The sequence below is a fragment of the Genypterus blacodes genome, unplaced genomic scaffold (genome assembly GCF_046128005.1).
Source record: "Genypterus blacodes isolate CSIRO-AG114 ecotype Tasmania unplaced genomic scaffold, CSIRO-AGI_Gbla_v1 ptg000133l_1, whole genome shotgun sequence".
Taxonomy (NCBI): domain Eukaryota; kingdom Metazoa; phylum Chordata; class Actinopteri; order Ophidiiformes; family Ophidiidae; genus Genypterus; species Genypterus blacodes.
Window position 1 is genome coordinate 1,077,054 of NW_027466935.1, and position 26,200 is coordinate 1,103,253.

Sequence of the window (26,200 nt, forward strand, 5' to 3'; positions counted from 1 at the left end):
ATATTTGCCTTCAGCCAACTGTAGATACAGTGTTTTGAAAAATGGTGCTTATAGTAGTGCAGAGTGACCTTGCCATAGCATGCTGTTAGGATAGATCCAACAACCCGTGCAGTATCTTAACCCATCCATTATTTACTCACTCACAGTCTAAATCTGTTGTGGAGTTCAGACTATATCCAGAGAGGGATCCCGCCCGCCGCATGGATGATTGGCCGCACTGCAAAATGCTATCAAGGGCACTGGTTTACCATTGACACAAACCACAGGATTGTAAACATTCCCCTGTTGGAGCCGCTGCAACAGTGAACAATGATGTCATGATTGCTGGGATCGTTTGGCTGCGGCCAAACATGAATTTCCCCCATAGAGTTTGCAGCTGCAGAATTCCTCTTCCGTGTGTGTATGACTTGTTGGGATTGATTATACTCTTTCTATGGCATATCTAGACTTAATCATAAAAACTATATGATATCATTTAACGATAAGTACTGAAATGTTTTGCAAAGTACATAAATAATATACAGTACCTGTAGATAAACTCACATTTAAAATGGTCAGGGGGTTTGTGTTTAAGTTATCTGTATGTCTCAGCTGATGATATCACACTCTGGCTCAGATTGGTATCTGTAGGCAAACTTCAGACTGAAGTTTGGAGTCTGGAGTGCAGATGAGGACAAACAAAAGCTGCAGCTGAGTGTGTGGCTGTGTGTGGTGCATACATATCTCCACATCCACAAATCCAAGTTGTATCAATTACAGTAATGTTAGAACACCCAAACTAATTACACAACCTTGGACGTCATTAATGTGATAATTAGAAAGCTACGATTAGGTGCAAACAACTGTTTTTTTGCATCGCGCAGCCACACGATGATGAGCCTCTAGACAAACAGGAGAAAGTCCAACTGTGCAGCACCCAGCAGATGATTTGTCAGTATTTGCTTACCCACGTCGTATACCTTATTTTTGGATAATACCGGAGTAAGAGAGAGTCCACCATCTATCAAGCATTTCACTCCCAGACCTCTCAACTTCACGCACCAACCCGCCTCCCTTCCCCAGGAGAGATCCAGGTTATAAGGGAAAGTTCACTCTGCTGACGTCCACAGTTCCAGAGTCTGTTCTGTTCTCACCTCAGCTTAGAATGTTTTTGTGGGTTTCAGGTGTTCAGTAATTATCCTTCAGGTATGTTGTGTTGCAGTCCTTTGAGAATATTGGTTGCCCGAGGCACTTTTTCTACTCTTTGAGACACCCAGGAGCTATGTTTGCTTTCTTACCAAAAGGTCCAGAACGATCACAATGAGTATCAGAGAGTGACAAGTGTGTGCACAGTCCTCCCACCTACATATGTGACAGGTCTTCAAAGTGCAGGTGATGGCTGTATAGTGGTCCAGTTTGCTGATGACAGGATGGCATCACATAAATAATCTTGATGTTTTGGTTTGAACTTCAACAAACCAAGAGGACTTTAGTAACATTAGCAAGCACCCAGCACTAGTTGTCTGCCAAATTACAAAAGAAGTTTCCATTCTTTGCCTGGATTACCAACTTGAATGCATTAACAGAACCAAAGCAACACACTAAACACGTCGCTTGGCAGTTATGAATTGATGTTTCTGACAATAACACGTAATGTATTTGCCTTCACAGTCAGGTCAGTGGATCATACATATTTAATGGGATGGGCATTAGTCGCACAAAAAGTGATAGATGATACTATAGCCAAAGGCCAACATCGTAAAAGGAGAGATGAGACCCTTGATGTTTGCTTCCTGAGGATTGAAAGACACTAAATGATGAACCAATCTCCAGTATAACACCATCGCAGTCATCTTGTCAGCCAGAACAGCATTCACCTGCTACAGGTAGTTGGACATCTTAAATCTGTCATTTGAAAAGTTATCTTTGCCAAGCGACAACAGTGTAAATAAGTGACGTTTGAGTGTTGTAACTTGTTCTGGGCTTTATTGTCAAAGGCAAAGACATCTTTTCTGTAGTCGCTGTGCGTGCCCGTGGGGATTCCAAAAGATTGGTGTGAGTGATTTGCTGTCAGTGCAGCACTTTGTCAGGGAAATTTGTTTTTGCAAAGGGGACAGGCCTGATGTGCTGTCAACGAGGACTAATTTACTTCACGGCTCAAAAAGAAAGATGGACTTGATGAGCACCGATGTGTCATTAATCCTGCATGAAAACAAAATATTTAAAACAATGACTCCCTCACTCAAATGACAAGAAAACGCGAGACATTAATGAGCTTTCTGTTGATCAGTCGTGGGCAGATATTTTGTGTAAAAATAGCCGAATAGTCACCGTCTTCCAGCTTTACTCCACCGTACCTCTGCTTACAGAAATAGGAGGCATGAATTTTAATGCTTTGTGTTTCATCATTCCCTCGCGGCACTGACAAGGGTCATAATACAGGCTTCTCTCTGACACATTACATTATGTTTAGTTTTGCTACAACAAAGGACTTTTGAAAGAAAAATGTTGTATTAGTATTGTACAAAAAAATGAATATATGTTTATTACAAACACAGGACAAATATACAACAGAATGGAAGATTGTATTGATTGAGACCAATGTGATAGAGTGGATTAAGTGAAGAGAACGGAAGTAAATGTGAACGCTATCAACAATTTTGGATGAAGAAGTCAGAATGAAAGAATGAATCAGAATGTGCAGAAGTAGGTCACAGGTCAGCAGGTTGGAGATCTGACAGTCAGTGCAGGCAGAGGTGCAGCAGGTCTTTCTCGCTCTCTCTCCCCCTCTCTCTCCCTCCCTCTCATTCTGATGGCTCGTTGGGTGCGTTCCAACTGTGGCTGGTCTATCAGTCCCACTGAAGAGATTGTTCATCACTTGGGATTGACTTTTATCTGAGGTGTGACTCACTTTTAGATCGAATCTTGGAGTCTTTCTCAGAGCTGACGAGCTGCGCTGAAGATGGGTCGGCCGTCTTTGTCTTCTTCAGAGTTGAGGACGTAGAAGATGGAGATTTCTCATTCTTATCAGCAGGTGTCGTCTTGTAGATTATCTTTGGCCCGCTTCAAAAATAACAGAATTTTACTAAATCTACTGGGCTTTACTGCAATGCAAAGCACATGGTGATGAATTTGGGTGTGACAAGGTGTGAGATCTGTAGCTCATCATCTAGATTCTAGACGAAAAAAGGAAAAAGCTTGATTCTCTATTCTTCTATTAACCGTGATTAAAGAACTGACTATATTTAAACACGTGTCAGTGAACCGAACACAGGTATTGGAAAGTGTGGACTTTGTCTTTTACACAAATGTGGATATAAGACAGGATTTGATCATTATTTGCGAATTGACACATTGGAACGCAGCAGCAGGTCTGCAGAGATACAGAAGATAAGGAGGCTTAACAATCCTCTGTGTCCTCTGTTCAAATTGCGGTAACATTAATTCTTACTTCTTATATCAAGTCTCATATTTCAACTTACACAGAGATTGGCACATGCATAAATGTATAGAATATTATACAATGTAATTAGAAGATATGTTGACCTTGGTATTCTTGGACCATTTCCTCCCAATGAGGGAGTGATTATCTGGTTATTTGCTAGAAAGACACATCTGCTACATCCCTTAGATAGAATGAATAAGGAAAAGGCAAAGAGTTTCAATTCACGGTGTGTATGAAGTGTGAGATTGGAAGCTGGTGTGATTCTCGATTGATTGACAGTCAGCAACATATTCCTCATTAAAACAAAGTCTTCTATTCCAGTAATTGAATTTCTAAGTCAAATTTAGAAGGTCAAAACATGAAGGATTGGGACTGAAAATGCTGCATTTGTAAAGGCATAATCACATAAGCACACACACACACACATGTTAGCAATACTCAAAAATCAGCGGGGAATCTATTTCCCAATCACTCAACATCTTTTCGGCGTTTGTTCAGGCGCGTCACTCTCACGCCGCACAGATTCCCTGCGGTCCAATGCACGAGACGCTGCTTTTGTTCACTTCCAAAGAGAAACACACAGAGACTCCTTGCCCCTTTGTTCACCCTGATGCTGGGTGTCTTGAGTTGTGTGTGTGTGTGTGTGTGTGTGTGTGTGTGTGTGTGTGTGTGTGTGTGTGTGTGTGTGTGTGTATGTGTGTGTGTGTGTGTGAGTGTGGCTGAGCATGCTGAAGCGAGCTGAGCAGCACAGCACTGTTAGGCTCACACCACCCTGAGAGAAGAACCCTCACACAGCTGAAGCCCGGGGAGAAGCACGCATGCACACACATAAACAGGCACATTTATGTGATGCCATTGTTTTGTACTTGTTTATTCATTTAGATAGACCTGTTTTTTAAAGTATTAAGCAATGTTATATACAATAATATATTACTAAGCAATACAAACTCCTTAACCTTAGTATTATTAGTGTTAGTGTTATTTTTATACTCTCATTTTTAGATTTCTTGTTTAATGGCCCAACGGATATTATTAGATGGATGGATGGATGGATGGATGGATGGATGGATGGATGGATGGATGGATGGATAGATTGATGCAAGCAAGAACTGACTGCAACAGGTTTTGCCACCATGTTTTGCTTGTTTACTTGCTTGTTTGTCTGCTTGCTCCTCGTCACATCTCCATCACAAACACTGACCTGACAGCTCAGCAGTCACCGCGGTCGCCTATCTGTCCTTTTACTGCTCGTTGGTGTAGTTTCTGCTGCAGAAGTTGCATCAGGCACTACAGGGAACAGGGCACACGTTGCTGATAATGGCCTCCACCGAGCGCTGACCGGTACCAAATGTACCACAACGTCGTCCTTCTACGCCTTCTCACGCCTATGCCAGGCAGTCCCGAACGGCATGGCGATGAATCGGAAATATGTCAATTAGGTCGGAAAAGCTCTGAGTGTGTAAAGTTCAAATTTCATAGTAATAGTTAGTAAGTTCCACACACACACAAATCATGAAAAACCGACTAAAGAATCACGTCCTCAGTCTAAAGAGACTCTGAGCATCATTGAATAATTCATAGTTAATTGTAAAGTGAACTCACAGTGCAGTATGGATATCACAATCTTATATACGATGAATGTGCACGGATGAATGTGTGTACTTTTCCTGTGTGTTTACTCTGCTGCCTCCTTCAGCTGTGGCAGGCAGGCGGCAGTGGCCTTGGCGCCTTGGCCTTGGATTAGTACGAAACGAAAATGGATGGAGAATGCTAATTTGGTGGGCTCTCCATCAAGGCACTTTGACAAACACATCCAATTAATGCCGGCACACCAATTAGTCCCAGACATGACCTATCTGTCTCCAGCCCCCAATACTTCACAGATGATATTTTTTCATATAACTGAGTCATCGGATCAAGCATAAATTATTTAAAATTGCAGTCACTGTGTGCATCTCAACCCCCCGCGCCCCGCCCCACCTCCTTCTGGAACTGACACTAATCTGTTCGGTAAGAAATGCTGCAGCGTATTTAAAATGCAACACTGTGCGCAGTCATTCCATTGTGCTAATTCAAAATGAAGATGTGTTGTATCGTTAGAGTGTGTACTTCAGGACTTAATATAGCGTTTATACAGAACATAGACTTTGTATGCCTGAAGGCTAATTTAGGGACGTTCAATATGTTTGCATACGTGTTAAAACAGCTATAACACCATGATCCAACTCAAATCTGCATAAATCAGCGTAATCTTACTTTGATATACAGACAGACATTGCAAAGTGATTTATTCAGGCATGTAAATGTTATAATTGGAGTAAACACAATCATCTCCTCACCTGTCAGACTCTCCTCGTACTGAATTGAAAACCTGTGTCTTGTTTCTTCTTTGTATATGTCTCTACTGGCATTCTTGCAGACATGATTGAGTCTCATGTACTGCCCAGTACAATCCCAGGATTAACAAGTACTTTACTGACGGGCTACACTGGAGCAGCTGGAGGTTAATTACTGTATCTGGCTCAAGGGCACTTCACTGGTTCTAATTTCAGAGTGCTTCTCTTTCATTTCCCCTTGCCCAGATTGCGTCTTGCCAACCTGGTTAACAAACAGCCAGTACATTGAAGTATATCATGGGCATTTGCTAATTTGCGTTGAATACTTGGTGTGTATAAAAACTGAACAGAACTCCGACAATTAAAGTAATTGGCAGTACTAATGGTTGGAGGTTGACACTGTTGCGGTAATTCATACGCGTTTGTCATGGCAACAGTATAGGTCAGGTTAGTTGACTCTGGGAGATTTGAGGTCATGAACCTGAACGTGTTGTTCTCTCCTGGAGGTCCAGGAAGCGTCCGGATGGAGCTGGCAGTGCTGCTTATCATGGTTGTGAAAGCTAATGACTCGCCGCCTCCATAAACAACAGCTAATCTTACCAGGCTGTACCGCCGCGGTGTTACTTCGACTACTTACACAGTCGTTATTTTTACTAACTGCTGACAGAAATGGGAAACAGCAAATTGGACAATCAAGGAGCCGCTTGCGTCCTCCCCGGCGTCCAGACGGGTGAGAAGCGGCGTGATCCTTTTGCTGTGACCTGCAGGCTCGCACTCGTCCAGGCCATCTTCCAATTTGCAGTCTTATAGTCATGAGTTTCAAATGTGCCTTTCCTGGCTCTGTCAGAGGTCCTCAGTCTGTGGAAGGGTTTGGTTTCAGGCTTTACATCCAAACAGCGCCGCTAAACTTGAAGAATAACAGCTCAGAACACTTAAATATCACAACTCCCACAGTTGCATTCAGGGATAAACAGACATTTGATTTGTGTGAACCTGCTACACCACAGCAAGTCCTATAAAACACAATTTAACACTGGCATTGAAAGGTTAATTAATATTCAACAGGCGCTGCTCGGAACAAAACAACACCATCGCCGCAAGTGGAAGACCTTGGCTGACACAATCATACAACTACAGTATAGCAGAAAACTAAGAAATAATTGATTTTAAAATATCTCCTGATTTAAATAACACTGGATCATTGTATATTGTCGAGGGACCAAACTGGAATTCATATCCAGAAGCTTCATTAATTGTTAATTTTGTGACCTCAGACCCATTTTGACATTCATGCCTGTAACGTTTTGCCGCTCTGATCTCTGATGTAGACTTCTTTATTCCATACAATGTTTATTCTAATGTTTTTTTTCTTCCTTCCATTCAAGGGAAGAGGCCATGTTGTCCACTTACTTTGAGACGGTGGATGACCTGCTGGCATCCTTCGGGGCAGTCCGTGACTGTTCCAAAGACAACGGAGGCTGCAAGAAGAATTTCAAGTGTGTGTCTGACCGGCAGTTGGACTCATCCGGTTGCATGGTAAGTGTCGGTCGTTTCCGTGCCAGTAATGAAAGGCTGCTGGCTTTCTCTTCTGAATTTTTTCACTTTTTCCACTTTCTCCCAGCCTTTACACTCTCGGTCATCTGTCTACCTCCCATTTCCCCCAACGCGGCATTTTGCGTTTTTCCTTACTCAGCCTTTCCCTTATATGATAATGAGAAGGAAGTGAGTGTGTAAACCACCTGGGCAGTAGGAATCCGCTCTTATATTTCTGTACATAACTGGCACCACAGCAGAGGTCTGGACTCCTGCATGTCTGTCTCCACCTTCATCTAACAGTCAGGACGCTGGCACTTCTTCTTCTTCTCCTACTTCTTGTTCTTCACTCTCTTTGCAGCACTCTGTCAGAGCTGTAATGAACTTCCTGAAATGTGTCAGATTGATCCGTGAAGCAGCCGTGAGCCCTCAGGTGACTCAGCTTCACCACTTATTTTAAGTGTTGACTTAACTTAACAAGTGTCTTCCTGTTAAAAGCGTGGCAGCGTTTTATTCCATTGGCTTTTTCCTTTTTTTTCCGTCTGTAACAAAGTAAGCCTGGATCAGTGCTATGCACTCAGTATATACATTAATGGACCAGGCAGAATGGGTTTGAACTTTGGGGTTGAACTGCTGGAAGGTGTGTGTATGCAGTCAGTTCTCGATAACTATTCATTGGTGACTCACTCAAACTGTACATTTTTTCCCTATTTTACATTTAAATGACTTTCTTTTTTTGCACATCCACTCTTTAATCAAATCCCAAGAACATTTGTTTGAATTCCATTTAGTAGAACGAGACTTTTGTGATATTCTATAGTTTTTTTATCTACCTCCCTGTGCTTTGACCAGAATGTCACTCAAACTGTTTTATTTGCCTGACATTTATTCATGCACGACTTTGAGTTAAGCCCATTTCTCATTTGGATCAGAGTGCATTTGAGTCATAAAAAGTAATTTCTGTGGTCGGATCGTGCAACTATTAAGAAATGATCAATTTGGAACCGGCCCTGTAATGAAAACAGTTCAAATTGAAGTTTTTTAGGCTTTTTTTTACGACAAAAACCATCCCGTAAATACTGTTTCACTAATATGCAATAAATGTAGTGTTCCTCCCACTCTCACTCATGTACCCCACTTTGATTTTAAATGGATCATTGTAAAGCACGGTGCAAATGGAGGTGTTCCAATAGGCGTATTTACAAGTACACACTGACTGGAAACTTTGGACGCAGGTCTGGGATTGTAAATCAATTAAATTGATGAGCTATCCCTTGCTGGCGGGGGGGTCCAGCGAGCCTTTAAGGACTCGGGCGGAGCTGTAATTCAACCGGTGTTTTTAAACGGTGACGCTGCAGCGATTCACCATCTTTCATCTCTCTCCTGTCTCATCTCTCCGTAACTGTTGACAGGCAGACAGAATGGCAGCTTAGTCTCACATCAAAACCACAACATGTTGCAGGATTGACAGCGCGTCTCTAAGCGTAAATAAGTGAATGCCGCTCTTGCTGTTTATGACCATGTACGTCTTTGAGGATACACTTCTTTGAAAATGTCTCGTATCTCTATAGAAGTAAGTTGTTCCACCATTTGCAAGCTAATGCCCCTCGTTTTACCTCCTACTGTGTATCCGTGACAACTGCTCCATATTAATAACTCTAACATCATATTCCCTATCAGGACTAGAATATTTTCTAGGAAGCAGGGCTGGGCAGCTTCAGGGTGATTTATTCGTGGTTCAGGGATGAAAATCAGAGCAATTATGCTCTGTGTTGTTGTCTTCTGGCGGTGTTGTCGTTTATTGCTGTAGTTAAACTCTGGGCACAGATTTTATGTGCGTCGATGGTGAAAAGGTAAAATCACTGGTGTACTGCAGTGAAAATGGTGACTGAGTGTGTGTCGGTGTGTGTCTGAGGCGTGGAGATTTATTAGTCCATGTACTTTTTATACTATATCAGTATGTTTATGGCTTTTCCCCAAGCAATACTTCATAGATACCCTGGATCTCTGCAGTGTTGGTCTTTTCTTCTTCTGCTGTGCAGCACAAGCAAGCCCCCGTATGCATAATTGATTTAAAAACAGCTAGGAGAAGATTATTGTGAATTGTGTCACATATCCCTGCCGAGAGCAATTAAATGTGCTTTCTAGCCAATGAAAATTATTTGAACAGCCCACTCTGTTTTCTGACACTTTAATGACTAAATCTTTAGTATTTCCATAAATCTATATATACTACTTCAAAAAATCTGTATATGTGCTTACAACAAAAGCTTATTCACCAAATAAAATGGTTTATGGTGAATGTGGTAGATTATAAACACAAATCGGACTATTTAAGCTTATTTAAATGCATAATAACTGTTATTGTTACATAATTTATATTGGCCTACATAAAAGGAGTCCATATCATATGAATTTGCAGTGTAGGAGCTTATAAAGGAATATAGAATTAAATTGGACACTGGACACTTTCCTGCATTAAAGGCGTAGCTCCAAATGAATCCTTATTACTTCACTGCACTCACCTTTGAACTCAAAGACGGAGGTTTTCAAATGCTTCTGCCTGTAGAGGAGAATTATGAAAGCAGTAAAGTGCTGCAGCCTCCTCTGACTGTAAAGGCTGGAATGGAAATCAAATCACTCTAACTACCAAGTCAACAGAAGACAAATCTCAACTCCCAAACAAGTCAGAATCCACTCCATGTCCTGTTATAATGTTTGGTTGCGTTGTGCTGACTTGGAGACCTGACTTGACCTTATATAGCTGCACATCATAGCTGTAACTATAGTACAGTAAGGATATAGATTTAACTAAAACGATTTGTATGGACAATAGAGACATAATGGGTAAACACAAGTGAGTTTGTTTTTGTTATTTTAAATTAATAGTCAGCCCAGTGTCAGGCCATGGAAGACAATTTCAATAAAACACACACACGCACGCACATCCTTACAAATAGTACGAGCACACACACGCAACACTCTATTTTTAGTCTGCAGCTGATCTCTTGCATGCAGACAAAACAATATCAAAGAACTGCCACGTTTCTAATCTGTAAAGCAGGAAAAGCAAACAAGAAGAGAGAATTCTCATTTTCTCTCAAATAAATACACAATTTGGAAATATCTTTATCTGGTACTCTCAGAGAGTGTGATATATGAATAAATGGTTTTCAAAGTGATGACTCTGCCTTTGTGTGTGTCTGATTGATACCCAAACAAAGACACTGACATCACCTTCTACTTATCACAGATTCATTGAGAGGTTCACGGGCACGGCCTCGTTACTTTTCTTCTCTTCACCGTTTCAGCATTGGTGATGTTATTTTAACGCCCCCACATCAGGAGTGGGTGCTAACACAGAGCGGTGACACGCTCGGCACAAGACTCCAAATCCATTATCCCGGTCTGTCCCTCAAGGCTGTCTGCGCCACTTCAGACAGTTGAAATGAATTTGCAAAAAATAAATCCCAGAGCTTTTTTTGGGAAGCCATTGTTCATTCCGCTTTCGCATGTCTTCTTCCCTCACTGGCACGGCTGAGCCAGAGGTGATAAGCGGCGGCGGCGGTTTATTCTCGTGTTTGATGACTGCTCGGCTGTGGCCAGAGCCGTTTGACTGCGAACGCTTCGAGGGCCGACGCCTTCTTTTGTCGCTGCTCGGGTCATCGAGTCACATATAGTTCAAATTTGTGTCGTATCGTGTCAGATAGTTTATATTTGTTCAATGGGAAAAGGTGAAGGGACAATAGAAATGTTTTCAGTATTCATCAAGAAATAAATTAAACTTGTACATGCATGAAAAGGGTCTTCTAAAGTTATGAATAAATCTGTTTTATAAGGGATAGACGGGGGTATAAATTAGAGGATTAAATGGAAATTCAGGTCAGATTTCAATTCCAGACTTTATAGCTACCGGGAGCCTCCTTATCTTCTTATTAACTGCGTATCGGCCTTTACGTTGCACATAAGAGAAAGAAACTCATCACTGAAAGGTTACGACGGCAGATACTGACAGTGGACGAACGTGAGGTTTTGTTCCGACTGTGGAGCAAAATGCTGGATTAATTGAATTCCCGCGCGGAGAACAGATGAATAAAATACAAAAACATTAAAGCAGGCTGTTTGCTGTGTTGACTCGTTAGCGTAAATAGAATGCAGCAGCGACGTGCTTTACGCTGTCAAAACCCAGTAATGTGTGTAGCTCTACATTAGGCAGATTTATTTAAGCTTTGTGCTGTGACATTAGGAAAAAGGTTTAATTCATCAACTGAAAATGTATTTTGTCTTCCGTTACATATTTAGTTTCTAGCTAATTTTGCGGCATAAATGCTCAAACTCCGGTTGAACTTGCGTTGAGAGTCACCCGAACAGTATGTGGACGAGGTTTTGCTTCTCCCCAGGGGGTTCCTTGGTAAATGTGTGACAACGGCAGCACGGTGTGTTTTCTCTGCTTTTAGGCCTGGCATGTTTTCATTTATGGCACATTGTTTTATCCAGATACAGTATCTTGTCTGGCTAATGGAAGGACTCCGAGCCTGAGCAGATGGTGGGATATTAGTGGCATATCTTTCATCACTTGACGTTCCTTTTGGGACTTCGCTGGCAAAGCTGTTTGGATGCGAGGTTGGCAAGGATGTATTGTTAGCTCCAAGCACCACCCAGAACTTTAATTTTGGCCTGTCAAACTCCAATAGTGTTTAAGACTTTAGAGAAGACGGATATTGTTTATTCCTGTCTCATTTCAAGGCGCTTCTGTCCCAATATGCTCCAGTTTATTAGAATGTGTGGCGCACTCTAAAAGTCAAGAATTAAATGATGAGTTGTCAGTGTGGAGCCAGATTTCTGCTGGGTTGTGTCTGATCTGCATAAAGAGTCATGGGGGAGGAAAAATGGCAGCTAGCGAAATTTTTCTTCAAACCCTCAAGCCTTCATCCCCCAAATCCCCCGACTGTGTGCTGTATCCATCTCTTCCCGCAGCCTGGCGTTCACAAGGAGAGGGGCATCGCGGCGATCCCCTGCTCCGCTGCACAGCACAGCTCGGCTTACCTCATTACCATTGAATTTCAGCTCCTTATGGTTCTGGGCAAACACTTTGTCATAATTCCGTCATCCAGTCAATGCCACTGACACTAGTGGTTAAACACGGGATCAAGTGTGAGACTACTGTTTGTACACTTCACACACTGCTGCAGCCCAAGATGGAAATGAAGCTCTGTATGTGATTCACCACAATAAAAGAAAACACTAGACATATACAACACATTCAAATACCGCTATTAAAACATATCCCATAGCTTTATTATCTGAAGCATTTGAGAGAAATACGAGCGTGTGTGTCTCAAGCCATAATTGTGATGTAATCTGTTGCTTTTAACAGCCACGCCCACCCACAGTGGGGCTACAATTTTATGTATTTTTGATGAGATTATACTGTAATTGTAAACGCTGAATCAGTTTTATCCGGCTCAGTTACAAGCTTAGCAAAACATTAAACAGACTGAGGAAGAGTATGAAATCACTTAGGTTGTATTCCCAGCTGACGGCCTTGTAACAGGTAAGATACCAAGGAAAAGATTCCTATTTCAATTTCCTCTGCTTTCTAATGGTTTGGATGAAAGTGGGGACTGGTATTGGACATAGAATACAGATATTATCAGTTGTCCTTTGTGACAAGACTGAAATATCAGCGGGGGCAGGGAATATTTCTATTGCTTAGCTGTTATGTTCTCTGCTGCTTATTGCACGCTGTCAGATTCAGGAGTTTCTCAACTGAGGCGTCAATCTCTGCCTGGTAAACTTAACTCGGGGTGAGACAATGAAAGAAGCGGTAATAAAACACCTCATCTGGAACCGCTCATCTCATTTGTTCTCATCGTGAGGAGGAAGAGCAGGAGAAGAAGAAGACGCATCAGCGGGAGGTTTTTGCAGAGTTTGGAGCTGGTGGACAAAGCCGTCTGTGGCGATTGAACAGTCGTCTGTTTTGTCGGCGCGGGTGCATTGAAGTGGATGTTGAGCAGGGTCACCCACTGCGGGGTAGAATGGAGAACGGGCTCTGTTTGATTAGCTGAGCAGACATCCAAAATATCATTATGCAGAGAATTTCCTGATCGCCGACAGCTTTTTTGGGCGGGATACTGCAGACGAAGGCTCAGATCAGCTCAGAGGGAAATGTTTGATAAATATTTGCCTGCCCCTGCGTGTGACAATCGCTGTGTGCAAACCAGCCAAGGAGCGACCTGATAGAGAGAGAAAAAGACAGAGGGAGGGAGGGAGAGAGAGATATGTGAACCTATGAGGAGCTACAGCCAATGAGAGCGCAAGGGGAAACCAAATCGATGCAGACATGTATTTTCGGAAGGACATACTCTCATGTCAGGTATGGGACACACCCCCGCGTCTGTCCCTGATCAGCTGTGTCACTTCCAAACCACAACCACTTCAAGATACAAGACAGGAAGTGGCGTGTACCAAACAGCTGTTTGATCTGACGCCGCCTGTCTGAAATACAGACACGCCATGGCGTTCACACTTGACTACTCAAGTTTACCCGCGCAATATTTTTGTTCTTAGCAAACAAATAACTCTTGTGCTTAATTCATAAAATCTTTTAAGGAGCGGTGGAGCTGCAGGGCATGCATCTCTGCCACCCGTAAGCCAGCCAGCCTGCCAATACGCTCGCCGAGTACTTCATTCTCTCCCCTCCCTGCCCACATGTCAGCATGATTAAGCGCCGTGCCGCTTGGAAGACAGTTTCTCATATGACGCCGGCGTGCCAGCTTATGAAAGTCTCAGCATATCTCTCCATCAAGGAATCTCGTCTTCTTTTTTCATTGTCCGTATTTGCTGAGTATAGTCAAGTGTTTGAGTTTGCTTACATCAAAGGTCATACACACACACACACACACACACACATTCTTCTCCTTAGCTCACCTTTTTTGCTGAGATGTGTGTTTGCCTAAAAGTAAGATGATGAGATCATTAAGAGACAAGAGTTCAATAGATTAGGCCCAGTTCCTGATTAAAGCTCATGATTCTAATGGATAATTAGGAAAACTAATAGCTCTTACTGCCGTTGTTTGAACTTTAATTTGTAGGGCTGATTTATGTGCGGTTATATAAGCAGAGACGCGAGATTTACTGTGTGTGTCCTTGTAGTTAACCCACACATACTCCAACTACTCCGCATTCGCTTACTTCTTCAAACTTGTTTACCTTGGCTTCTTAATTCTCCACCTGCCCTCCCCCAACCATTTACTACTGGCATCCATTTCTAGAAGATGTAAGTATACTCAAGAGTGAAGCATCATCACTCTTCTACTTAATGGCGTCATTATATTCCCATTTGAGATCCCCCACAGAGAACATGTACATAGTGTAAGCCCGGGTGCTTTCATGTCAGGGCTTTTAACAGAGAGTCTGCAAAGATGAAAAGATCAGATGTACGTTTACAATCCAGTCCATTAATACTCTCCAAGCATCTTTGATACTGTTATAATTTGTTTGAATCTACTTGTTATTCCCATCGGTGATTCCATGGTAATGACTTTTTCTCTTATTTTGAAGGATAGTATTAAATAGAAGATAGGCAGTGGCCCGGATTTCAGTGCTTTAATCCAAAGAAGTAGAGAGTTTATTGCTTATCCGGGTTTAATTAAGACAAACTGGGGTTTACACGCTGGGCAAAGCTGGCGGTGCTCTACAAGGTACCAAGTGACTGTGAGCCAAGTCTTAACCTGAAGTTAAAGAATGAAGCAACTCAGATCAGTGGCTTTAGTATAAGTTGTAGATTAAATGTCATAATTAATTTCATGGTAATTCATCAGGAACTGTGTCACCATGTTGGGGGGGGGGGGAGGGGGACAGGAAATCATCTCAGTTGTTTCCCGGCGGAAAATGTTGGAAAGAAATGGCAACAAACAGCTGCAGATACAGGAGCGAACAGGAAGTGCTGCCAGGGAAGAGATGAGATTGTGGAAATCGATCATCTTTTCTAGATACACACACATACACAAAGACAATATGTAACAGTACTATCTAATGTTCCTTTATTAGCTTTATATTTCATGATTTAATCAGATTAACACCAAGTAATTACACTGTTTACACAATCAATAATCTTTAATTGTGTTAGTTTGTTTGTTATTACTCAGTCTTTTTACATAACATTAACAGTTTTGTCAACACTGCTTCTGCCAATAACACAATTGAATTTACGTCATTTCATCTTCTACAATACAGTTTTTATGTCTGTTCTCACTGCACAGAAGTCTGACTGCAATCCGGTCGGCTTTTGGGGAATCGTCCGAGCGGAAAGAACAAGTAGTTTCAGTGCTGAGCTAATGGCTGACCCAGAGTGCTTTCAGCCAGCTGCAGAGTCCTGTGTGACAGTTCCTCCCCACATCTGCGTCTCAGCTTGAATACTTACATTTGCAAAAGTCTGATATTGGAGCCTGATCTCCATCTGTTTTAGTTTTGTGTGTGTATTCACAGTGCTGTAGCTCTGTAGACACAATCGGTTTAACAATGACCAAGGGAAACTATTTGCTTTTGATGTCACAATAACATCACATATTCTTTCATATTTTTTTCCCTGTCAAAAGCTTTTCAAAAAAATACACAGTTTGGCTTTTACCGGGTCTGAGCAAATAATACCCAAAGGATTATCAAAACCTCGCTGGTCGCTCTGCAGGCTGCGTCTCCCACAGAGCGAAGAACAAGTACAGGTTCTCAATAGGAAAGTGCAATGAGCAGATAAAAGACTTGTACAGATCTCCAAATAACAAAGACCAAACGTTACAGCAGACATCCACAATGCACCCGAATGTAAGTAAAAATAGGCTGACAATCCACTTCCACCTCGCAAATGTTCAAACATGCCTCCTGCTGGACACTTTATCAGCAGGCCCCATACTGAAGGTCGATTGCAAAAATTATAAGCACGGATGCCGCACGCATTGCAATCCACTAGGAGTGTCACATCATGCTAGCAAAACTTTGCAGCCCTCAGAGAAAAACGTTTGGTTCGCTCCTAAAGCCAACACATTTCAGCATGTGGTTGCTGTCTGAGAGGGTGAATTGATTGTCGAGTTCAAGTCCCAACAGACATCAGGACAAGATGTGGATTTCTCATTGCGCCGGCCGGACTAACCAAAGTATACATTTTGCACCCGTATATATAATAGCATTCAATTGAATAGTGAATAAGTGCTGCGTTTCTAGCCGGATACATAACACGCCTGTCACTGCGCTGTTAAGTTTTGAACTTGTGAAGAAGCTCTCGCAAGGGAAGGAATCAAATTAAAAACCATGAGCTTCTGTCACACAAAGTGATGTGTTGTTTCCCCTGACAACAAACTGTGAAATGAGCTATTATTATGCCTCCTAAGCAACTTTTAGAGACACTTCTTTCAGACTCGGGCCTCTTGTCTCAGAGTGGTAAATTGGCATAACTGGACAATTATGACGCCGAGTGATGTTTACGCTCGGGCAGGAACTAATGGCACTTTTCCATATGGCCTCGGAAAGTTATAGTGCGATACAGAAGCATTGAATGCAGCAGTACAACTTGTTGTTTACGCGGGTGAATTGTTGGGAATTCAGTTAAATTACCGTAAATGCACATCAATTAGAGCTGTTGAGCGCCTGGCTTCGCTGCGGTGGGAGAAGCAAGATTGAAGTGTGGAGAAGTTTGAAGCGTAGGTTTGCAATTGTCAACAAAATCCCCAGACACCTCCTGTTGCTCCTGCACAATAAAAGTCTTCCAGTGCAGTGCCCGGTGTGTGATGTTAAATAGCAGGAGCTCAGATAACACAGCAGTCGCATCTCTGGGTGTGATGACAGAGAGCGGATTGAAAACAACATTGTGACTAAAACCTGATACATACTGTAACTATGTGAACATGGCGTAGTGTCCTTCCTTCCCGGCCCAACATCCTCTAGAATATGCTGATATATACAGTATATGAGAAATTGTATGCTTTAAACATTGCTAGTTGAGACTTATTTATAGGCTGGTCCTGTGATTGGCATGCCTGTTCTTTCTTTGAATCCTTCTCCTGTTTCTTCAAATCCCACTGCCCTCATCCGCTGTCTCCTCATTTTCCTCCCGCTATCTCTCCTTCCTCAGAGCCGCCTGACCCTGATTAAAATGCACACGCTGACCTCTGTGTCTCGCTCCCTTTTCTCTCCCTCTAATCTATGCCTTCCTCCTCGTCCTCCCTCCTCCACGTCTCCTCTCCCACCACCTGCCGTTTCTTCCTTTCCCCTCCCGTGTCTCTTCGTCTTTCTTTTTCCCGCAGTGTCCTGAGGGGCTGAGGCCAATGAAGGATGGCTCAGGTTGCTATGACTACTCCAGGGGCATTGACTGCACCGATGGCTTCAATGGAGGCTGTGAACAGCTGTGTCTTCAGCAGCTGGTGCCCCTTGAAGATGACCCCAGTTCCAGTAATGTGCTCATGTTTTGCGGGTGAGAATAACTAATATTGGAAAAAGAACACACAAACTGGGCAAAGAAAGCTTCTACATTACAATGGGTTGAGCGATGATGAATACGGGCAGCCCTTCCTCAGGCAACATGACGCTCGCCTGAATGGATGGAGATATAGATATGGAAAATTCATCACATAATCATATGAAGTTACGCACAATAAAACCCTGCCCACATACAGAATGTTTTTAGTTTAAAATAATAAAATCACAACACAATCACATCACAAATTTAAGCTTTGATGTGATTAAACACAATAGAAGCAATAAGGCAATGATGCATATACTCCGCTGAGCAATGACACCACAATGCTTTAAAAAGTCGAGATGTGCTAAAGTTAACAAACAAAGGGTATCAAATTCATTTAAACTTCTTAAGTCTATTTAGTATTTTAACGAAATGAATCATAAGCATCATATGAATGGATTGTGTTCACCTTTAAATCTCATATTACAACTTTACTTTGTTCACTACGGCTGAAATGAAGTAGATGATACTGTTAGATAGGATTTTTCGAGCCAGCCAATATTGCAATCCTCCATATAAGAAGTGGCACCTAATGTCATACACATAATTATATTAAAATGTATTTCATGGGTTGTTGTTATTGCCATATCTAAGCAATATTTCTTTATTAATCTCTGAAAGAAATTCAGAGATTAGGGTTAAAGACCTAGATGTGACATAATTCCCACACATTCTGCTCTAGATTGATTCTGCGAATGTCCTCCCACACAGGTGCCTGGAGGTGTCGTATTTATGAACCAAGAAAGTTTTTGGAGTAATTTCCCATTCTTTATTAATCTCCCAAGGCTTTTGTTTTGAAAATGTGCTGGCCGTGAGGTGATGCTGCCGGTCACCCGTGTTACCAGACGCTATTCTGAGTCATTACAAAAGGCTTGTAATGAGCGGGAAGAAAACATTCTCACACACATTACACCACCGCCACCAGCTTCTAATTGGATTGAGACTGTTTTTTTGCCAACAGTGAAGTTTTCCACCTGCTATTTTTCACAACAGAAACAATAAATCATTCAACCAGACAACTTTTATTTCACCTGTCACTCCATGGTTGTTTGCTTTCACACTAATCTTTGTCACAAACTTGTTTTTTGACTACGCTCTCAGAAACTTTTAGACAAATGTCGACCACTTTACAGAAGCAACGTCTGGATTCTAAAACGACTTCCGGCGTGTTTGGAATCCCAGATCAAAGTGTAGCGCAGAATTTTAAAATGTTAAAAATAGAAAGCACTCAATTTGATGTTTTTTTTCTCACATTCACCACATGGAGGTTCCTATTATTAATTGGAAGTGTGAGGAAAAAAAGGAAATACTACACGCTGAATAATTCAGCTGCAGCCAGACACAGAGCTCAACCATTCAGAGCACGGCCCTAAATTAGAGGCTTCACATGTATTTTATTGTGGAGGCCCGATATACGTTGCAAAACAACCCTCTTTCCCTTTGAAATACAATTCTTTGCACAAAGAGCAAGCAATTAAGCAGACACACATTGCAGCAGTTTTGATCATGAAATGTGTATTATTTTGCGCCTTTTCAAAATGTAAATAGAGATATGAAGACTAATGTGACTGCTGGTAAGATGCTTTCTGGGTTTTCTCTTAACTGTGTCTTAACTGTGTCTAAATAGGCTTTGCTCACAGTATAGTCGGTGGAAAAGTGTTTTGACAAATCGTGTTAATGAACAGAGAAAGAGACGACTGGTATCTGATCCAGGCGCTGTGGTGAGAAGCTGCTGGAGCTTTCAGAAAATGCACAATGTTGCACAATCATCTAGTTTTATTTTGATATAGGGAGATATTTTGGAGAATTTGGAATCAGTTTAGAATGTGTGTGACATTCTGCAGATCTGGATTGTGCAAATGTACAAAAAATGCCCTTGGGTTGAGTTCCTATTACATAATAAAAAAAACTAATTTGACAGAACATATAGAAAACAAAGTCACTAAGTTTAAAGCATCTTTGCATTGATTCATGCTCTGTAACTCCTCCAAATAACATAGGGTGGCTTTTGCATTTTGCTGTATCATCAGCCTTCTCTCCTGTAACATTTTCGCCACTACTCATCATACAGTTCACAATTTGCCAGTCGCTATACACAAACACACACACACACACACACACACACACACACACACACACACACGTCTTCTTTCACCTAGAGTGTAAACCAGCATGCAGGCATTCTGTGTTCCACGTGACGTTTGACATCTCTCACCTCCTGCTCAGGTGTGTGCAGGAGTACAAACTGGCAGCGGATGGGCGTTCCTGCCTCCTGCAGTCAGACAACTGTGAGGGACCAAAATGCCCGAGGCAGGATGTCCACTTCAATGACACCCTGTTTGGTGAGATGCTGCATGGATACAACAACAAAACCCAGCAAGTCAACTTGGGACAGATATTCCAAATGACCTTCCGGTAACTAGTGTACAAGTACATTTATATACACTTTACATAAATGCACACAAGTCTTCAGTATGTTTCTGTGCACATACACATGTAAGGAAGCATGCAAACCCTTGTTTTGTCTGATAATGGTAATAGAACCTGTTGTTACAGTATGATTGCATCAATTATTAACCCATGTCTATTACAAAACCTGCAGGCACATGCCAACACAATGAGTGATCATAATGATGTGTACACACACACACACACACACACACACATGAAGAAGAGCACAACGACACACAAGCAGTCATTATTATTTTTTCATTACTTTTGGGTTTAAGACACAAAGGCTTTTCTGACGTCTGCAGTGCAGCTCTGATCAACAGTTGGGTTTTCCATTAGGGTGCTGCATCTTTGTGTTAACAGGTGTGCGTGAATGTGTGTGTGTGTAAGGAGATGAGAGAGAAACAGTGTTTGTTGTAGGATTGTGTTCTCTCAGCAGTAAAAACCTGGCTTAGGCTGATAATACAACGACATGCTGATTCTTGTGAATTGGTCATGTGATGAAAGAGATGACGGGGATCTGTTTGTGCAAAACAACATAATCTACCTGCGTCTCCTCCTGTTTCTCTTTTTATTTGATGTCCTCTCTCTCTCTCTCTCTCTCTCTCTCTCTCTCTCTCTCTCTCTCTCTCTCTCTCTCTCTCTCTCTCTCTCTCTCTCTCTCTCTCTCTCTCTCTCTCTCTCCCCCATACACACACACAGCCCATCTAGACTGATTTTTTTAGGGGCATGCCATTAAAATGCTTTTCATCTGTTCTGTCCTACGGGTGCCAGTAATTGTGCCAGTACTGAACACAGTGAGATGATGGTCTGTCTGCAGCCCGTCCTCAGGGTCTGACCTCCCGGGCTCACATTGACCTGAATCAGGGTTTCTGCAGAGCCTCATGGCCGACTAGACACATGCATGGAAACAAATAACGAGCATGAGAGTTTATTTCACACAATCATTTCAGACATAACGGGAGTCATTCTGTGTTTATGATGAAGCTCATTGGATATAATCAAATACTATATTGTTAGTTTTCACTTGTTTATATTACAAAAGGCCATAAACAAATGTATTCTTATATATATTATGTAACACCATCACTCTTATACAGAGACATATACATGTTTTATTTAAAGGAAACTTCAAATGGGGGAAGTAAGGTCACGCTCAAGCTGTAATGTTAAAGCTGCTTTAGTCTTTTCTATCTCGCCTATTGGCAAATTTCGCTGCTTTGAAAGTCAAATTGAGCGTTTGTGTGAATCGTGTAGATCAGAAGAGGGGGGAGGTTCTACAGCAGGGAATACAGGAGTTTCTGAAGTAGGATGTCTGATTTTTGCATAAGCACAGCTGCCACACATTTGTCTTGACGAGAGCACTCAGGCCTCAAGCTTGTTTCAGTCAATCAGAATGTGGATGGAATGTGGAAAGCCCATAAATCTAACAGCCTGATATCGCAAAAACAAAGGTCTCCAGAGTTGTTGTGTATACTTGTGCTTATGCAGTGTGCATTTGTTTATCTAGGTACGTTAGGTGTTGCATTGTTTAACAGGGATGTGGTAAATTGACCCTAAATCCAGTGTTTACTGAAGAAAAAAAAGAGTTGAACTGGTTGTTATCTACCATCCAGGTCAGTGGTTCTCAAACTGCCACCTAAGTAACCCAAAACAACTGAGTTCCACCTCACCAACTATAAAGAACGAGTTGTGTAGCCTGAAGTTTGCATATCTGCACACATTCACGCTTTCATATGTCTACAAAAAGGCTGTGAACATGATTAAAGTAATGTAGCACATGTGAGCATATACAGGGAATAATATGTTTCTTCACTTACAAATCACACTTTGGTCCTCAAGCTTAACAGCTGAGTGTGTGAAGTCAGAGCTGCTGGTAGTTTGGAACGTGTGAGAGAGTGGGATGAGATGAGTCAGGCTAATTATTCTATCACATTTATTTGTGCATTTCCTTAGAAAGATTGACTTCACTTTGATTTCAGATGGCAGTTGTCTGTCATTCCACCAGGGGGCCTCTCCAGGTACTGATAACCACTGATCTAGGTCAACATCAAACATGGCGTAATTTAGAACAACAACAACAAAAAAGCATAATTTCAGCTCATTTTGAAAGGAGGGAAATGAGATGGTCCAGTGCCAACCAGCCTCAAGTGGTGGAGAGCAAAGCGGATCATCTGCCATCAAATCACGATGGCCGACTAGAGCATCTGCACTCACGCCTCAGCTCAGGTGATGTCACACACACGCAAATGGTGGAAACTATTCAAACGCCCGGGAACTCTCTGTACTCTCATAGGATAAAGGAAGAAAGGAAGGAAGGAAGTACATGCAGACCCACATTTCTGGAAAGGACGTAATCAAAGATATTGATTTGGGGACATGTCGCAGCTCCGGCTGTTCTCACTATCACCTGTTATCAACAGACATATCTTTGATTAGCCTCTCTTGTGTTTGCGCCCAGCTTACATGGCTGTGGATGGTCTTCCTCCTCCCGTAATCTTCAAATCAGACGTTTCTCAAGGTATTCCATGTTCAAGACGGGAAAGAATGAAAGCGAAAGTACATTTTTCTTGTAAGATGTCCTCCGTCTGTCCAACCTGGAATTGCCCACTACCATATAAGACATTTGCGACAACTTAGAACTTGTAGCCAATCTATGAAGCATTATGAAGAAGATGTTCCATTGATAAGATACAGATTAAAGAATAGAAAAGGCTTCAGTTGGTTCATGACTCCCTGTAATCCCAACAGAACGACTAGTCTCGATTCTACTCTCTTTGGCATTCTAAAATATTCAGATGTTCGATATTTATAATTGCATTTGTCTTGACTAAATCAGCATTGCTCAGATGCAAAGTTGACCTAGTTGATCTTTTGTATGAGTCACCGCTGAGCATCCATCTGTGCTTCCTGAACAAATTTGTATGAATGTTTCTGCTGTTTATCAGACGCTTGTATTGACATTTGTCCCGAGCTCTTCACCCCTCTAAGTCTCTCCACACAAACCAAGCACGTGGAAAATATAAAACGTGACTCCCTTGCGTCTTAATTAAACATCTTCACATCATTCCCATCAAATGTACTTGTTCTGCCTCTCCACTCTTTCGCCAGGAGGAGAATAACAACAACTTGACAGTCTGACTCAAATACTTCTCCGCAGCCAGGAAAATGTGTTTAACAAAGCAATGCCACAATTATTATTCTCTCTCTACTATCTTTGACATATACATACAGTAGATGCGACGTCTTACATCGCCCTCTCTCTTTCCTCCTCTCTCTCTCTCTCCCACCTCCACACCTCTGCCTCCTCGCTCTCTTGCATCCGTGTCTCTCAGTGAAACACTAGACGATAGAACGACTTATATTACTTCACTCACAGCAGCACAGGTAGCGATTTAATATTAAATATCGCCTTTCATTTATGACTGGATTGCAGGCGTTTATTTTCAGATTGGCCTCCCCTCGGCACAGCCTGGCTTTAGAGCGCACCGGGGGAATGTGGTGTTTTTATGTTTTCTTTTTTTTTAAGGGCAAATTATTGTTATGAAATTACAGAATAATACAATTTCATGCGAGCGTGCACCCGGCCTACACGGGGTAATGTGAATGTTACGCTTGAGAACGATTCCATTACACTATCTTTGCAACACAAAGCATGATGATTTGAAATATAAAGATATGAAAACATAATTAGCAGCCAGGTAGCATATCTTCCATTTTACTTGTTTGTTTATGCCAAAACCTTTTCTGATTTTCCACTGCATTGACGTCATTGTAGGCAAGTACATACAAATAATGTAATACATTTGTTTACTTCCTAGCAACAGTACTATTTCCATCCGTTATTCTTCGTCCATGTGCAGTTCCGTCCATTGTCCTTGGTAATTACATCCTGCCATTCATGGGCGTGTACTACAACCATGCGTACACACACATGCACACACACACACACACACAATGTCAAGGTAGAGAGGAGTAGATGTGGATGTGTGAAGGTTGCTGGGGCAGTGATGATCGCCTTCTATCAGCCCTGAAGAATGTATTTCTGACCTTGTCTGATGAATCATTCCACCTATCACACATACACTCACACACATACACCACAAGAGCTATAGGGGTGTATATTGAGATGGATCTTTTCAAAAATAGCAGACACTCAATCAGCATTCAGCCATGGTCAGTGAAGGCAAACACACACGCACACGCACACACACACCGCTGCACCTGTACAATGTAATGCAATGCCACATCCAACAGCCCTGCAGTTAATCCAACCTTTGTGCAGCATATAAGGTTCCATTCTCTTTCACGCTGATGTCAGAGAGGCGTCGATTCACCTCTATGGCACAGCAAATGAAAGACTGTCAGAAGTTTGAGCAGCATCCGTTTATTTAGGGAAGGCAGAAGATAAAGGAGCTTCAGCCGTCTGGTGCGGTTCCGCGACACCGATGTCACTCTGGTGTCACGGTTTTTACACAAAGTAAATTCTAAGACAAAGAGAGTAATGTAAGGAAGAAAAGAGACAGTCCCTTTGATAGGCACACACACACACACACACACACACAAACAAACACACACAGGCGTATGAAGTCCTCATCGCTGCTCACCTCTCAAACTAAGACAGCGCTAGAACATGAGTAATTTGTTGTTCTGGCAGCCCACAAGGCTCACAGGCATAAACATAACCACATTTCCATGTTCCTCTATAATTTTCAGTATTTATCTCCTGGGTGCACACTCGGTGTGAAGTTGAGTCAACAAACATTGTAAGGCAGTTTCTCCCTACATAATGAGCAACCATGACACAGTACAGAAGTCTATTCAGGTGAGGGTTAAAGCTGCTGCTCAAGGTTGATGAGAAGCGTCTTAATTCTCTTCCTTAAATAAGCCGTTTGACTTTTTAGCTGCTTTTTCAGTTTCTAACACTGAATATGTTTACATTGTAGTTCTGTAGAAGTGTTTAGTTTGTAGGTGTATGTGCGTAGGTAGGTGGGAAGATTTGTTTTGAGACCAATGTACAATGATAAAGGATGTACAGTTCTGTTTGGTTTGCAGCTATGACTCAGATAACGTTTCAAGGTAGCACAAAATAAGAACTTTGGGAAATGTCACTGACGCACAGCGTTTAATAAAACACTTTCTTCTTCAGCGCATCTTTAATGGGTTTAGACACCACCATTGATTACAGATACCTGTGTGTCTGTGTGCACACCTAAGCTAGTGTGTCTGTCTGATTGGTACTGTATGTGTGAAAATGGGGCAGTGTGACTTGTCATTTACACATTGAGGTTTAATGTAGTTACAACAGTGTTGACAAAATGAAGGCTTTAACATTCCTGTAAGGTGTGTTGTCTGTTTGTCTGTCTGTGCTCTGTGCAGCATGGAGGAGGGGAGGCTTTGTCATTCTTGCATCCTTGCTTGTGCACAGTTCTTTGGAGGCTCATCAACGGCATGATTCTGAAATGTTTTCACTAATGTTGTTTATTAAGATTTGCTGAAAAAATGTGGCTCTTATTCTCTCAGTGACAACTTAACGTGAAGGATTTAGTCAGAAATGATGATGATGTTCTTCCATCTTTGTGACTTAGTAGCCATTAGGTGAGGTGGTTTCAGATGGTGCCGAAGGTGTGTGTGTGTGTGTGTGTGTGTGTGTGTGTGTGTGTGTGTGTGTGTGTGTGTGTGTGTGTGTGCGCATGCAGGCACATTTGCGCTGATTTATTATCCTTTGTGTTACCATGTGCGTTTGTGTGCTTGTGTGAGTCTGTGGACACACGTGCGTGTGTGTTTGCAATCACTGCTGAGGCAGCCACTCTCTGCTCTCTAAATCACATGGCAAGGCAGACCTGGACCTAATAGACCTGCCTAATATCAGCTAATGTCAGAGAGGCTTATAGCTGACTGCCCACCACACGACTGCGGGGAGAGAGACAGAGGGAGAGGAGA

General features: G+C 42.1%; 1 protein-coding gene across 1 annotated transcript in view; it reads left to right on the plus strand.

Annotated features, from left to right (window-relative positions):
- Positions 1-26,200, plus strand: part of astn2 (astrotactin 2) — a 216,234-nt gene that overhangs the window by 121,287 nt on the left and 68,747 nt on the right. The window contains exons 11-13 of the mRNA XM_076163970.1: positions 7,146-7,296; positions 17,592-17,758; positions 20,033-20,221. Of these exons, the coding sequence (XP_076020085.1) occupies positions 7,146-7,296; positions 17,592-17,758; positions 20,033-20,221 (507 nt within the window). The remainder of the gene's footprint in view (positions 1-7,145; positions 7,297-17,591; positions 17,759-20,032; positions 20,222-26,200) is intronic.